At 35.6% G+C, this 16,033-nt stretch overlaps 1 protein-coding gene across 6 annotated transcripts in view; it reads left to right on the top strand.

The window, feature by feature from the left end:
- Positions 1-16,033, top strand: part of GPR155 (G protein-coupled receptor 155) — a 40,130-nt gene that overhangs the window by 21,145 nt on the left and 2,952 nt on the right. For 3 of the 6 annotated variants that reach the window (XM_069577144.1, XM_069577145.1, XM_069577146.1), the window contains 9 exons: positions 575-659; positions 760-850; positions 1,908-2,118; positions 6,042-6,146; positions 8,374-8,510; positions 10,002-10,097; positions 12,673-12,737; positions 13,963-14,100; positions 14,576-15,583. In XM_069577144.1, coding sequence (XP_069433245.1) covers positions 575-659; positions 760-850; positions 1,908-2,118; positions 6,042-6,146; positions 8,374-8,510; positions 10,002-10,097; positions 12,673-12,737; positions 13,963-14,100; positions 14,576-14,603 — 956 coding nt within the window. In that variant the 3' untranslated portion in view covers positions 14,604-15,583. Of the gene's footprint in view, positions 1-574; positions 660-759; positions 851-1,907; positions 2,119-6,041; positions 6,147-8,373; positions 8,511-10,001; positions 10,098-12,672; positions 12,738-13,962; positions 14,101-14,575; positions 15,584-16,033 lie in introns of those variants that run through there. The other 3 variants (XM_069577141.1, XM_069577142.1, XM_069577143.1) reach the window with 1 other exon arrangement.

Consider the following 16,033-nt stretch of genomic DNA (forward strand, 5'->3'; position numbering starts at 1 on the left):
TGTAAAATTTATTAAATAAGATGTTACTTCTAAATAATTGGGTATAAAGTATAAGGAAAGCTCATGAAATATTTTTAAAACATCTGTCCAAATGTTTAAAACATTTGTTTCTGTATTAAGTTTATATTAAGGCCCATCATTTAGACTTGGTCAGTTTTCCAAAAACAAATTTTTGTGAGAATTGCCTATACTTTCTTAGCAACAGCAGAACGGGGGTGTTATTATTTTTAGAATTGTTCTGTATCCAGTTAAAATTTTTTTCCTTTTTTTCCACAAATATACTTCGATTCCAAACACATGAGTCAAAAGAACAAAATGATTTGGGCTTTTTGAAAAAATCCTCATGTATAAAACAAGAAGATTTTAGTAAAGAAGCAGTATAGGAGGGAAAACAAATGATTTTGAATTAAGAAAACTTGCTTCAAAATATTGGGAAAAGCATTTATTTAGAAGGAGTAAATTCTAGGGCAAGAACTACAGACTATTATTGAAATAAGCTTGGTTAAAGTTCCATGAAGTTTGATCAACATCGAGAATAATCACCTATCTTTTAATCTCTATTTCTTATTCTTAGGCCTTCTAGCAATTTCTTTGTTTCTTTTGAAAAAGAGAGAAAGGGTACAAATTCCTGTTGGAATCATCATCATATCTGGCTGGGGGTAAGTTGGTAGCTTTCTGTTTGCTTACCTGTGCCCACACACACAGTGACTATTCATTCTCTCTCTCTCTCTTTTTCTCTATAAACTCTCATTATTATAGGATTCCTGCTCTCCTTATTGGTGTTCTTTTGATAACTGGAAAACATAATGGAGAAAGCATTGACTCAGCCTTCTTTTATGGAAAAGAGCAGGTGAGAAGAGTTTATTGACAGTTCTGTTCTTGAGAATGTCTCTTTCTTAGCTGCTTAATGTGTTTTGCTATACTTACATTGAAATTAATTTTGAAAATTTGTTCCAACTTATTGCTTATCACACTCGTGATTCTATGTTACTTTGTTAACTTACACCTCAAAATGTGATAAATATTTTTAGATGTCTATAAAAAAGAAAATGAAATTTTAAAAAAAATGATTTTACATACCTAAGCCTGTTTGGGGGCTTCACTGGTGGCTCAGATAGTAAAGAATCTCCCTGCAATGCAGGAGACCCAGCTTCGATCCCTGGGTCAGAAAGATTCCCCTGGAGTAGGGAATGGTAACCCACTCCAGTATTCTTGCCTGGAGAATTCCATTTGAACCTAGTGGGCTACAGTCGGACTCAAAGAATCAGACACGACTGAGCAACTAACACATATGTCTTTTTTACCTGAAGATTATAAGTATTAGCTGCAATTACTTACCTTTAGTATTATCACCATATACAGTCTCTAGTTAAAGTACACTTGAGCTATGTATTAAAGCAAACAAAAACTCTGATGTGAAGAAAAAAGTCTATAAGTGCTCAGACAGTAAAGAATCTCCCTGTAGTGCGGGAGACCCAGGTTTGATCCCTAGGTCTGGAAAATCCCCTGGAGAAGAGAATGGCTACCCACTCTAGTATTCTTGCTGGAAGAATTTCAGACAGAGGAGCCTGGCAGGCTACAGTTCGTGGGATCATAAAGAGTCGAACACGATTGAGCAACTATCACTTTCACTTACTTTAGATTACTTGTAGCGTAAACCAAGGACATGATACATAATGAAAAGAACATCTAGACATCGCAGTTGATTAGAGACAAACCCTAATTTCTCTGTAAGTACTTTACATTCCTTCCATACTCTTCCTCTTTTTTAAGAACCACTGTTATAGAGCATTTATAGCTATTGAGATAATGCATTTTCCACCAAAAAAGTGCCCTTAAGTCATCTACTAAGATTATCAAGCTGGGCTTGTGAAAAGTGGCCTAATGTCTCTCTGCAACGTTGACAGATGATCATCACGGCAGTTATCCTGTTCTGCAGTATCGTGATAGCTGGCATATCACTCATGTGTATGAACCGCACCTCCCAAGCAGGACGCTATGAAGGTTTCGACCAGTCTCAGGACCGCAAAGCAGCAGAGCCGGGAAACACTGCTTTTGAGGACAGTCCAGCGCCAGCAAATGAACCTGAATCTTTTGCAAGTTCTGTCCCAGAAACAAGTATGATCCTTAAATATAAAGAAACTTTTATATGCCTATATAGCATGTACTCTAAATGTTTTAAGGGAACTTCCTTGAATTATCTTCAATATCACAGGTATTTGTAAAATGGGGAACTTGAATCATAGTCAATAATAGAAAGAGCTTACAAGTTCATTTATTAGATTCTTGTTTATAAATCTTTTATGAGGATAATCTTTTGTGAGAATAAGTCTAATCCTTAGACTTCTTTGGGCCTGAGAGTTTAGAGAAGAGAAACAACTGCAGGAAGGCTCTTTCTAGGAAACTAAACATCTATGTTTGTTAACTTAACAACAGTGCATCAAGTAAGCACCACAATAAAATGAACTAAAGAGGCTTAATTGAAGCAGGGTTAACGGTAGAAGTTAGGAGTTGGCAAACTGCAGTCTGCCACCTGTTTATGGCCCCAGACCTAAGAATAGCTTTTATGTTTTTAAAAGGTTGAAGAAAAAATTTTAAAAAACAATTATTTTATGACACTTGAAAGTTATATGAAATTTAAATTTGTGTCCATCACATGTTATTGAAACACAGACGTGCTCGTTTACTTTTGTATTGTCTGGATTCTTTTATGCTATATTGGCAGAATTGAGACATTCAACAGACACCCAGTGGACTGCAAAGCCTAAAATGTTTATTTATAGTGAACCTATATCCCTATGTGAAAGTATGACCCTAATCAGTGATTTTTTTAATGTGTTAACGGTTGTTATGGGGTTTGTCTCAATTCCCTGGTGGCTCAGACGATAAAGCATCTGCCTGCAATGTGGGAGACCCGGGTTCAATTCCTGGGTCAGGAAGATCCCCTGGAGAAGGAAATGGCAACCCACTCCAGTATTCTTGCCTGGAGAATCCCACAGACGGAGGAGCCCGATAGGCTACACAGTCCATGGGGTCGCAGAGTTGGACACGACTGAGCGACTTCACTTTCACTTTCTTTCTTTGCCTCAGTTCATGAGGAGAATTCAGCAAGAGTTTGCATTTTGGATTCATTGGTGCATGCAGAGATTTCATAGACATCGACCGTTGTGCTGGGAAGTGTAAACGATGGCTTCCATTTTGTGTAGAGAGTTTGTAGAGTAGAGAGATGCCTGATGTTAAAACTATTAGTTGTAAATAGCGATAAGTAGAGAAGAAAGAGAAAAGGTTTAAAAATCATTTTCACTGTCTTAAAAGGAAGAAGATCCCACAACTCTCACTGCTTATATTGCCTGCCTGCCTCCCTCCCTCCCGTCCTTCATCATCCCAAACTGGAAGGAGATAGGATGGGGGTTAGAAACAGGGATATGGAACCAGTCTGCCTAGGTTCAAGTCTGACTCTAGAACTTTATTATTTGGTCTTAGGCAAGTTTCCTGTGCCTTGGTTTCTATATCTGATGCTGATAACACCTGCTACACAGGACTGTGGGTCCCACTACATAGGGCTGTATTTGGCCAACTAGTGATTTACATTAACCCTGCTTCAATCAGGCCTCCTTTAGTTCATTTTATTGGTAGTGTTCACTAATTTCTTTGTTAGATCCTTTGTGATTATAGCATCAGAATTTCATTCTTTTGAGTCCTCTTGACTATTTTCCCTTTGAAAATGGAAATTTAAGGATTATGTGTATGTGTTCACTAAAATTTTAAAAGCCACTTTTCTGACATCTAGACTACTTTTCTGATCATGCCCAGCATCCTTTCCTTCCTTGCCTTCTTTGTGGACTCTTAACATTTATCCTATAAATCAGTCTACTGTATGCTTTCAGATAGGTTGTAAAGACCATTCACCACTCTCTAAGTCTTCTTCTCCTGCGAGTGTTTTAGAAGTGTCCACCAAAGTCCTGCGAACGTGTGCAGAGTCCTAAACTAAGTGTCTTAAGCCCAGAGACTTTTGCTGCTGTCTTCACTGTCCTTTAAAAATAGCAAATAAACAGTATCATAGATATTCTTTAAACCCTGTCATCATCATCTCCAGCAGGATAACTAGCTGGGACATTTTGTATGAATAAATAGAGAATCAGAAGACAGTTATGGCTTGTCTCCATAGAAAACCTGTAATGTTCATACCTCTCCTCTTACCTCACTGCTTTATAATTGCTTTTTAAATTATCAGTATAACCCACTAGACTATAAGTGCTGTGACCGCCTTGCCCACTATTGTAGCCTCAGCACCTAGCATGTGTCAGGTCTCCTATATTTGTTAGATGAGTGGATAGATGGATGGGTTGATAAGATATGACGTGATTTTCTGAAGCCGCCTGAAAACTGCTAAGGCAAAGTTCTTGTTTATTTGCCTATTGACCCATGTTCCTAGGAAAAAGGTTTTTAAACCTGTCTGGTTATTTTCCTTCCCTACAGTCTGCTCTTTTCTGCTTTGCTAATAGTATTAATACACAGCACATTAGATGTCCAGCCTGACCTCCCCAAATCTCAGTAATCCAAAATAGTTCACTCCCCTCTGCCCCTCGCCACACATTTGTCAGAGACACATGACTTGCTTATAAGTGTGGAATTATAATTGAAAGGAAAATTAACCTACTTTAATATGAGATCAAAGGTTCAGTTAATAAAAGAGAAGGCCATATCATCTCTCTTATATGTGGAATCTTTGGGGGGAAAAAAGGCTCATAGATACTGAGAACAAGGTTGATAGTTGCCAGAGGTGGGGCGTAGAGCATAGGAGAAATGGGTAAAGGAGGTCAAAGGGTAGAATGAAAAGATAATAAATAAGCATGATGTATTATTGAGCAACAAACAAACACACACACACAAATAAGAAGGCTCATGTTTGAAGGGAAAAACTGCTATATGTGTGTGTTCCCTACACATATGTCCTTGGAATGGGCTGGCTTTTTATCTGTTTTCTTAACAATTTATCTTAGTGGATTTGAGCCTTCAAGTTTCTGAAGATAAGAGGCAGAGCCAGATGATTTCTGTGTTTTTTCAATTTTTCTGTGGCATCATTATCTTAAATTTAGAAAGACAGTTGTAATAGTTTTATTATAAATGATAGTTTCTATACTTTGAAATTTTTTTTAATTTTTAATGACAGTACTGAAAAATTAGAGCATATTATCAATGAACATTTCAGCCTATGAATTATGCCTTTTTAGTATGTTAAGTTCTAATGCAGTTTATCACTGAAGTTATTCTATTATAATCCGTATCAAGGAGCACCGTGTCCATGTACGAGTGTGATGTTTTAAAGGACACTTTGCAGTTCTCTGAATATACAGAGTAAAATTACAGCTCTATAGCAGGTGTCTCAGTGTGCCTTCTGTAAACCTATCTACCTAAAAACCAGCAAGAGAGTTTCAGCAGTATATATCTAAAAATAAAAAAGAATACAATTGCTTTTCCTGCATCGTCGAAACTGGTAGAAGACATGTTCTTGAAAGAAGTGAGTTTTGAGCTAAACTTAGAAGAGAAAAGGGTTTGGGTGAATTCTGTGTTGAACTAGAATTCATCCAAGGAGTAGTGAAATCAAAGCTGTATTTTAGGAAAGTAGTCAAATTCTTATTTCCCAAAACACACGGGAAACTAATAACATAGCATGGGTAAAAACATTTTCCTTAAAAAAAATTTAATTAATTATGGGAATTCCCTGGTGTTCCAAAAAAGATACCAGCTGGAGAACAAACAAAAACATTTTCTTTGTCCTGTACAAAGAAGAGGCAATACGTAAAGGGGCTGATCTTTTGTCTGACACGCCTTAAATGTTAATTTCTATATAAGCATATTTAAATCCTTTTTGATAGCTACCCATACATTGAGGCTGTATGGAAAATCTCTGTGTGTATATAAATGAATTTGGGGATTTGTTGGGTTTTTTGAGGGGGTGTTTTATTTGGCATCTCTTTACATTGTCCATTTTTTTGTGATTGGACTCTCCCGTTACAACCTATATTTTATCTATATAGGCTGCTGCTCCTGCTCTATGGGAAATGGTGAATTATGCTGCCCATCCACAGAGCCAGTAGCAGACATAACCACCAGTGGGTCGGTGACTCCTTCATTTGAGAAAAGTAAGTGCCTCTAGGTTATGAGGATGAGCCTAAGAACAAAAGATTTTTTAATCTTATGCCTTAAAAGAACTCTACATAGATTTTCTATAGAAGCTACACTGTTTGAAAATATTCTCATAAGATGGAAGAAAGTGCAAATAATACAATAATTGTGCACAGATAGGGTATTCATTATTTTTTTTTATTTGCATGGAAATTCTCCAGTAAATTTAACCTGAGTAGTAATTCCAAGGAGTTTGCCCTAAGGATCATTATTTTCTTTTTGGCATCTCATTTTAGAAGCTGAGACTTTTCCCCACTCCATTCCCCCAGGGCCAGGACTAATTAGTCAGTGGTTAATTACATTTTGAATCCATATGCTTTAAAATATGCCCTTTCTTATAAAATAATAAAAATCTTTAAAAATAATAATCTTTTGATGTATAGACTAACAGACTGAATCACATTTATGGTCTGAATTTCAAATTATTTAAAACAACTGAATATATGTAAATTACAATGTACCTTCAATCAGTTATGCCTGTTTTTAAAAATCAGAGTAGAGAGAGAAACCCCAAAAAGTCCTCTTTATGATGGAGCATGTCAGCTGTTTTGCTGCCAAATGTTTTTATATTTTAAAAATGTTGTGAATATTATAAGAAATGATGCATGCTAATCACTTAGCACAGTAAGTAATGTACAAACCAAATGTTTATTAAACACGGAAGCGGGGACTTCCCTGGTGACCTAGTGGTTAGAATTCTGGCCATTCACTATGGTGGCCCAGGTTCAAGCCCTGGTCAGGGAAGATCCTACAAGCTGTGCAGTATGGCCAAAATAAATAAATAAAAATTTAAAAATAAGCATAGTAGCAGCAGCAAATGTTGTAGTTGTTGTTCGGGCAGATATTGAGCCTTCACTTACATTCAGCAGGAAACCTCTTTTGGTATCCAGTTACAGTTGTTTCAAGTCATTTGTGTGCCCCTTTTCTAAAGCCAATATTTCTTTACATCAGAATTCCCAAGGCTTTACTCCTTACTTTTTCCTTCCTACACAATATACCTAATAGTAAAGTCCATTGACAAATTCAGCATGTGATTTGATTCATCATCCCCAGGTGGAGACTTTTTTTTTTGCCCCCAGAATCCCTTTACAATTTGCTTATGTCATTTCTCCACTAATATGCTGATTCCTGAAAAAACCTTTATAACATAGGAGCTTCTTAGATTTTCTGATCATATTTTATGAAAACAAATATTGTAATATGTAAAAATGCAGATAAAAGTAAAATGGATTTCATGCATTTTTATAATATTTATATGTAATATTTTAAGACCAAGTTTATTATATACACGGCTAGAATTTTTCAACACCAAGATATACACAAATAATTTTTATAAAACAGGATCATACTACATAAACAGTTCCGCAGCCTGCTTTCTTTTTGCTGTTAACCTTTTTTGTGTGTGAAGTTTCATCCATGCGGTTAGCTCTTATGTCATACCATGTTTAATGCTTATGTGTGTTCTTTTCTAAAAAGAGGCTTTAGGAAATACAGTTTTTGTAAGCTTGAAGGTAAGAGCTGTAAAATTGTGTTTTTTAAGCCCTGACTTTTTGTAATAAGACTGTCTGTTAGACTAGCATCTCTTTTGTAAAAATGTTTTCTCCTACTTTTGATGCCATTGATATAGTGGAGCTGAGGTAAGAGAATAGTTTCTTGTGAAAGGCTTCTCACTTCTCTTTTCAGCCAAAGAAAAGTCATGCTTATGATTTGGACTTGCTTCCATATGCAAACAGAACAAAGTGTATAATATTTTTTTATTTGGTTCCTTCAAGGTCTTTTCTAAGCAAATTCTAAACTCTTTAATGAAAGGCAAGTGGTAAATTTGCTTTGCTGTTAGCCAAATAGGATATTCATACCAAGAGGTAGATTTATATAACAGGAAAAACTTGTTATTAAATTAGCCTTAAAAATTTGTGTGCGCATGTGTGTGTGTGTTACACTGTTGAATAATATAGAAGGGAACTATTCCATATATTTGTGTTTTTTTTGGATAAAAACGCTCTACAAGTAGAACTATCCTAAAACAACATGAAGGAGCCTTCTTTAGATTTCATCTAAAATAATACACTGATTCTGAACTGAGAATGTGCATATGTAGTGGTTTGCTTAGGAAGTCATTATGAATTTAAAATGCATTCAAATAAAAAGCTCTGATTACAAATTGTTGTGCTTACTGTTTTATAGAGGAACATTGTGTGAGTCGCTGTAACTCCCAGAGCTGCATATTAGCCCAGGAAGAGGAGCAGTATCTACACAGTGGAGACCAGCAACTGACTCGACATGTGTTGCTGTGTTTACTTCTCATTATTGGCCTGTTTGCTGTAAATGTTTCTTCTGATTTTGTTTGGGAGCCATTTCTTTAAATGTTTGACAAAGGTTTTTTCCAGGCATCTGGGAGAAACTTCGTTGCTCCTTCCCAGGGGAGTCGCAGCACTAGCATCTCCTAATCGTGAGCTAATGTTTTGGGAGGAAGAAGAATGAGTAATTCACATTACTCTGTTGCTTAAGTGCTTCAGTAACTCATTTTGCTTTGAATACTTACTCATCCTATGCTCTGAACCTAGAATTTGGGGTAAAACCAGTTATGTCTGTGATGTATACAGGGCTACTTTGTCCTAAGTTATTCCTTGACTGACTTCAGTAGATAAATGTCTACATGGTCTCTCGGAAGACAGTCCTCAGATAAATAAACTTTTAAAAATAATTTTACATTATGAAAACAATACAAGCACTTCATACAATGGATACCATAGAGAAAAGAGGAAAAATATCCATCATACTACTACCTTCTCTTTTTTAATATAGTTTTCATGGTTCTAATAATACATACAGATTTATGTCCTGCTTTGCGATTTATGTCAAGCATTTTCATGTTGCTGCAAAAGTGTTCTAATTTTTACTTTAAATAGCTCCTTAATAAACTGTAGAGGATATACATTACAATTCACTCAATCATTTTCTTATGGATTGTTCCTAGTTTTTTAGAATTCACTAATAAGCATCTCCATGCAGTATATTTCCTTATCGTAGATTCTCAAAAGTTGGAAAACCTGGATTAAATAGCATAAATATTTTTGTGTCTTTGGATGCATTCTACTAAGTTGTTTTCCAAAGGAGTAGTATAGGTTTATAAACTACTCTCACCAACATTGACTATTATAAATTTTTTACTTGATAATTTTATAAGTGAAATATAGCACTTCACTTTTAAATGCATTTCTTTGATTATCAAAGCATTTTTAAAAATTAGTTGTAAGTCTTCTTGTGTGAATTACTAGTTATTATATAATTCTTTGTGATAGTTCAAGGATAACTAGCCTAGTGATAGGCAATGGACCATATAACCTATGAAGAAATTCTCTTACACTTTACACACTGCAATGCTTGTTACATAGAATCATATCAGCCAGCACCATTTTAGCTGCTGTTTAAGAACAAAAATCAAAAATTAAGAAATGATGCCAAGAATTGCTGCTCGGTGATGTGATTGTTTTCACTGTAAAACTAATTTTAAAATCAGACCTGTCTTAGGCTAGTTGAAGTCCTGATATATTATGTAAGCTTCTGTATTATGGCTCATGTCTTCTTTCTTCAAATCTGATCAGAATAGATGTTGTTTGAATGACACCTGTCAAGAAGAGAGGTTTAAACCTCTTGTTTGAAAGACAGAGCTTCTGTATTCTCTTGGTGTTTTTCCCTTTAGTCCTTTTCTCCCTAATTATTAAGTAGATAAATTATTGTACTATGTTCTAGATAGAGAGAAATGATCAGCCTGCTTCATTTTAAAGTCCTATTTTCTCCTTCCTTTACAGAATCTTTCCAGTTGTTTATGGTGGCTATTCAACCAAGAGCCTGGGAGACTATATGTTGAGTTACAGTTTTTCTGTGCTGTGTTTAACTTTGGCCAGGTATTTATTTACTGAGAACTTTGAGGAGTTTCTGTTTTCCTGGATGGTTTGATTGGGAGGTGGTGGTACGGATGTTGTTGTTTTCTTCTAAATCAAAAGGGTTTGGTTTGTTTGCCAGCTGCTGGTATGCGTGACAGCTGACAGCTGCTGCCTATCTCCTAGTAGAGATGAATTATTATATTGGTTAAAGTCATCAGAATGCACACTGAGTGTTTTAGTCAGAAATACCAAATAGTTTTGAGATAAAGGATGGTAATTTAAGCAGGGACAAGATGTTCCAAGTTCTTTTTAAACTTCATTGTGGCCTTAATAAGTTACTTTGGGAAAATGACTTCACTTCTCTGAGCCTTTAGTTTAGTCACTTATTTAAATGCACAACATTTCATTTACATTTTGTTGTTTCTTGAACTACAGGTACTTATATCTTTTTTAAAAAATCATGTGGCATATAAATAAAATTTGACCAAGGATAGTAGACACAATTCCCTCAAAGTATACCATATGCCAAACATTTTAAGCATTTTACATTAATTATTTCATTTAAACATCACAATAATATCTGCGAAGTAGACTTTTACCCCCCAGTTTAAAAATTAGAAATTAAAATTCCATTGAAGATTTAAGAATAAATGAAGGTGTCCTTGGTGGTGAAGTGGTTGAGAATATGCCTGCCAATGCAGGGGACACAGGTTTGATCCCTGGTCCGGGAAGATCCCACATACATCAGGGCAGCTAAGCCCACATGCCCTAGAGTTTGGGCTCTGCAAGAAGAAAAACCACTGCAATGAGAAGCCCTAGAACCACAGCTACAGAGTAGCCCCCACTCACCACAATTAGAGAAAGCCTCTGCGTAGCAAAGAAGACCCAGAACAGCGAAATATAAATAAATAAGTAAATATTTTAAAAAAGAATAAATGATATTTTGCATACTGGGAAAATATCTTTATGTGAAGATTAGAAAATTTTATTCCACTTCAATCCCTTGCTTTTTAATTAGAGAATATTAGTCCCCAGATTAAGTATCAGGTTGAAAAAATACAGTACTTGAAATCACTGGGTTTATTAAACCTGAAATAATTGGCCATATAACTTAGTTGACATGTATTAGTATATAACATGTATATTTAGACAGACTAGTGACCTATCCATTTATTACAGTCAGACATGAGCATGCCAAGGACTCCTTGATGTCCACCTCACTTTGTGATACTGTTTACGACCTGAACTATAAAATACTAGGTTGAAAAATCATAGTCTTACTCAGTATCTTGCATTCAGAAAGCCCACTCCAAGCTGAGCCATTCCAGGACTGGGACTCACAGAGCTTCACAAATGGAAGCTAATGCCAGGAATGTTGCGTTTGAAATACAGCCCCCACAGCTTATGGCTGAAGTGCTTCAAAGAAGGGAGAGAGATACAAAACCTGCTCCCATTCCATTTTCCTCCTGGGGAGGTGTGGTAGTAAGATCATTCCTTTCTGGTAGTTTATAATATGAAGTCAAGACAGATAGATTCTTCATGTCACTGCATTCTTCATCTCACCCACGCCAACCTGCACGAAGATTCTTAGCCTGCTGTGCCTGACAGATGGCAGTTCCCAGCCTCCCATCTTCCCAGGCAGTCCTGATTGTCTTGCTGTGTGGCTAATATCTGGTGCTAGTTTGCCTCATTATGCCCAAATTCTTCAAACTCTTTCCCTAAGCAGTAGCCAATTTCATTTCACATAAATTTTGTTCAGTTACATTTTAATCAGACACTATAGCACTTATTAATTCTATTGTCTCTGAAGTTTTAACAGAAAAATAATAAAGAAGTACTTAAGCATAATGGGAGATATTTTATTTTCTTTTCAGAAAGGGGGTAAAAAGATACATAGCCCTTAAATGTTTTCATTTTTCTCCAGTAAGCTAGCTTGCTAATGTGGTTGCTCAGCACTCATATCACCCATCATAATTAGCAGGAAAGATGATTGGGAAGAAGCAGCCAAATACCATAAAACCATCCCTCAGTATCCAAGGGGGATTGGCACCAGGACACACCCTTAGTTACCAAAATCCATGGATGCACAAATACCTTATATAAAATGGCATAGTATTTGCATATAACCTATGTACATCCTCCCGTTTACTTTAAATCATCTCTAAGTTACTTATAACACCTAATACAATGTAATTGCTATGTAAATCGCTCAGTCATGTCTGACTGTAGCCTGCCAGGCTCCTCCAATCGTGGGATTCTCCAGGCAAGAGTACTGGAGTGGGTTGCCGTTTCCTTCTCCAAAATAGCTGTCAGTACACAGCAAATTCAACTTTTGCTCTCTTGAACTTTATGGAACTTTTTCCCCAAATATTTTTGACCCACAGTAGGTTGAATCCATAGATGCAGAATCTGTGGATACAGAGGGTCAACTGTACCTGCCATCAGGCACTGAACTTTGAGTCTGCCTGTGTGTTCTATTTAAAATGTTGCTCTAATCACCAGAGGTTTACTTCCCCAAGCACTAAATTTTTTCATTTCTGTCTTAAACTTTTATTGTAGAGCTCATAAAATAAGAACCTTTTGTTTTCTTCCATAGGGGTTTATTTCCTTTGGCATCTTTGGGTTGGACAAACATTTAATCATCCTACCTTTCAAAAGAAGGTAATTTTAGTTTTGAAATAAAGCTATAACTGTAAAGGTAATGACAAAGCCATTCTATTAAGATACTTATATTTTTAAGCCTTTAGAAACTGCTAGGAGACTACAGAATGGTTAACCTAAGCACCATAGAAAGGTTTTCTGTTGATTCACGTATTTGTTATATATAACTGCACGGAAAATGTCAGAAGAGCTGTCAATAATCCAGTATTATAATTTGCATGTTAATAGGAATTGATGAAAACTGACTTGTCTATGCCATTAACTATATAAAATAAAATGAAACCTGAAAATGTATTTGCAAATGGACATAAGAAGCAGTATGCCCCCAAAGGTCTATATTTGGTTGTCTTTTTCCTTTGACAACAGGATTTTTCTATCACACTGACAATTTATAGAAAACTCAAGTTTTCTTCTTTTTGAATTTCATTTTTTTAAAACTGGCTTGGTGAAGAGTTTCTTTGAATTCAGGTCAGGAATTTCTTTGTGAAAAATAATGAAGTGGGAACACTTCACTTTGGTGGTAGGAGGAAGTGGGGATGGGGGGAGAATTCTTGTACTTCCTTGTTTGTTTTCAAAGTCAAAATTAGTAGAAACTAGGAGTGCTAGTGGAATTTATCTTTTAGGATATATAAAAGTGCCCAGTAAATGGTTCCTGTTCTTTCTTCTCCTTTTTTCCATCATCATTATTGAAATGTAGTTGCTAGGGTTGGTCACAATCCTTTGAAGAAAGAAGAAAGGCATAATAGGAAAGTCACTGCACTTAGTTATTAGCTTCATAATGTTGATCATTTAAAAGAGTCAACAGATCTGCTGTCTGGTTTGGCAAAAGAGAATTGTTCTTTACTCTATATCCCAGTATTTGTCTCTCTGGTACTGATACTGGGTAATTAAAATGCTTGACTGCTGTATATTATTTTTGCATTTTAAAACTACAGAATGTAGACTAAGGAACTTCATTTTTTGGTAGATCCTGAAATAGTTCAAACATGTCTAGAGGGTTTATAAAATGTTCAAGTCTTCTGCCCAAGCCTGCTCTGAACAGGAAATTAAATGCAGGTTAAATATATTTCCGCTTCAGAGACTAGGGATGTCTGGGTGTTATAAATGACAGCTGTGGTGAATGATAGCTTTGGAACAGCCATATTGATGGGGTGATAAGTAAGAAGGAGCTCTCTCAGGGCTTGCCTTTCCTAAAAAATTTCATCCTAAAATTTTTGGTTTTCAGACTTGAATTCCTATGGAACAGCAAAGAAACAGCAGAAAACAAGGATTCTTCTGTTCCTGAGGAAATAAAAATGACCTGTCAACAATTTATCCATTATCACCGTGACCTCTGTATCCAAAACATTGTGAAGGAAAGAAGGTAAGTACAGGTTCTAGATAATTATATTTTAGAGGATTAATTTTGGTTTGTGATAGGCTAACATGCTTGTAACTAACTTTGTTATTTTTCAATAACACATATACACATAAAAGTTAAAATAGCCACAGGTCAGTTTATAGTTTAATTTTTACATTTTTAAATGCCATTTAACTTATGATTTCCACATAAAATATGAAAACTTTAGAATGAACCAAAATATAGCAGAATATTAACATTCAGTTCATGCTGGTCATTAATATCTCTCATGAAACTTTGAGATACATTGTATTTAGAAGTGATTTTATATTCCCTATCTCCTAAGGATATGCTAATAATATGCTATTTCATATTACTAATGATATTATCAAGAAAGCAAAGTGAAATTTCTGTCTTTTAATTAACTCTGCTGCTTATTTTTTCACCTCAAGTCCTAATCCTTAGTCGTTGACATCATATTTATTCTTCTAATCCTCAGGCATGGAGTATACAGCAGGAGAGAATAAACAAATGTTCTAGTGCCAATATATTTGGTTGTCGAGAAACAGAAAGAGAACAGAACATGATATAAAGAAGCAAATACTTTTATGTCTGTAACTGAAAAATTGAAAATCTACGAAAATTACCATTCAGGATAATTTATTTACATATATTATGCCACTATGTTTCATTATAACCAGAAGGTATCCTGGTGGAGACCAACTCTAGAACTCAATCTCTGGGTCTGTCACTTTGTGGGAGATTACTAGCTGTGTGACATTGGGCAAGTTCAATTCTCCAAACCTTAATTCTCCTCTTCTTTAAAATATCTAGCTCTTGGAGGTTGTTTGCATTAGATAACAAAATCTATGTAATGGGCCTAGCCTAGTTTCTGGGAATGGTAAGCTATGAAGAAAAATTAGTTTCCCACCCTTAAAGGGCCAAACACAATGATTTCAAAGTGCGATCTATGGATAGTTTCAACAATTTAAAATTGCTTTTTCAAATTAAGAGAGGGAACTCTTGTGTTAGCTCCACCAGGCCCACTCTGACTGCTGACTATTAGGAAGCATAGCTCTTGCCATTTGCAGGGCTGCCAGGCTGCCTCCACCCCAGATGGTGAACGGGCACAGGCTGGCTCCAGTCCTGCATAGCGGCTGATCCTCTGTCACTCTGCACAGCTTCCTAGACTAGCTGTAGCTGCCTGATCAGCCCATCAGAAGCAACTATGAATCAGTTGGTGTCCAGATTAGAAGGTGTAGGGCTATACATTCAAAATCAACAAGCAGGAAGAAGGCTCAGACTTGGGATGTAACATTCAGGCTTTTGTTCAAAGTGATGTTTGTCGTTGCAAAGCATAAATTAACTTATCCTATTACTAAGTAAAATAGTGGTGTTACAATAATATTTTATGTACTTGAGAAATTTTTTCATGTGTATTAACTTTTAATTTTTATATGAAATACTAATTTATATTTGTGATTAAATGTTTTAAAATTTTTTGTCACCTGTTTCTCGTTTCATCTTGATTTTCAGCCACTGTTTCCTGTTGTCAAGCACTTTAGGTTTTACAGCTTGACTAATGCTTGTGGACAGATTCATGTTGTCTATCACATATTTGTATAAAAATGAACAGAATTCACTTAATTGGTTTTCCTACATTTCTTTTCCCCTTGTTTATTTTTTCATACCTGAGACACCCCTGTATTTGTATTAGGAAGACAAATTTTAAATAATTAAGAAATGGGTTTATAATTAAAAAATTAAAAATATCTGAGGAATCTTATGGAAATTCCTCCAAAAATTAAAAATAGAACTGCCGTATGATCCAGCAATTCCACTTCTGTGTATTTACCCCCCCAAAATTAAAAACACTAATTAGAAAAGGAACGTGCACTCCTTTATCCACTGCTGTATTATTTACAATAGCCAAGATATTAAAACAACAACAAACCAA

Source organism: Ovis canadensis, chromosome 2 (genome assembly GCF_042477335.2).
Source record: "Ovis canadensis isolate MfBH-ARS-UI-01 breed Bighorn chromosome 2, ARS-UI_OviCan_v2, whole genome shotgun sequence".
In the NCBI taxonomy this organism is placed as follows: Eukaryota; Metazoa; Chordata; class Mammalia; order Artiodactyla; family Bovidae; genus Ovis; species Ovis canadensis.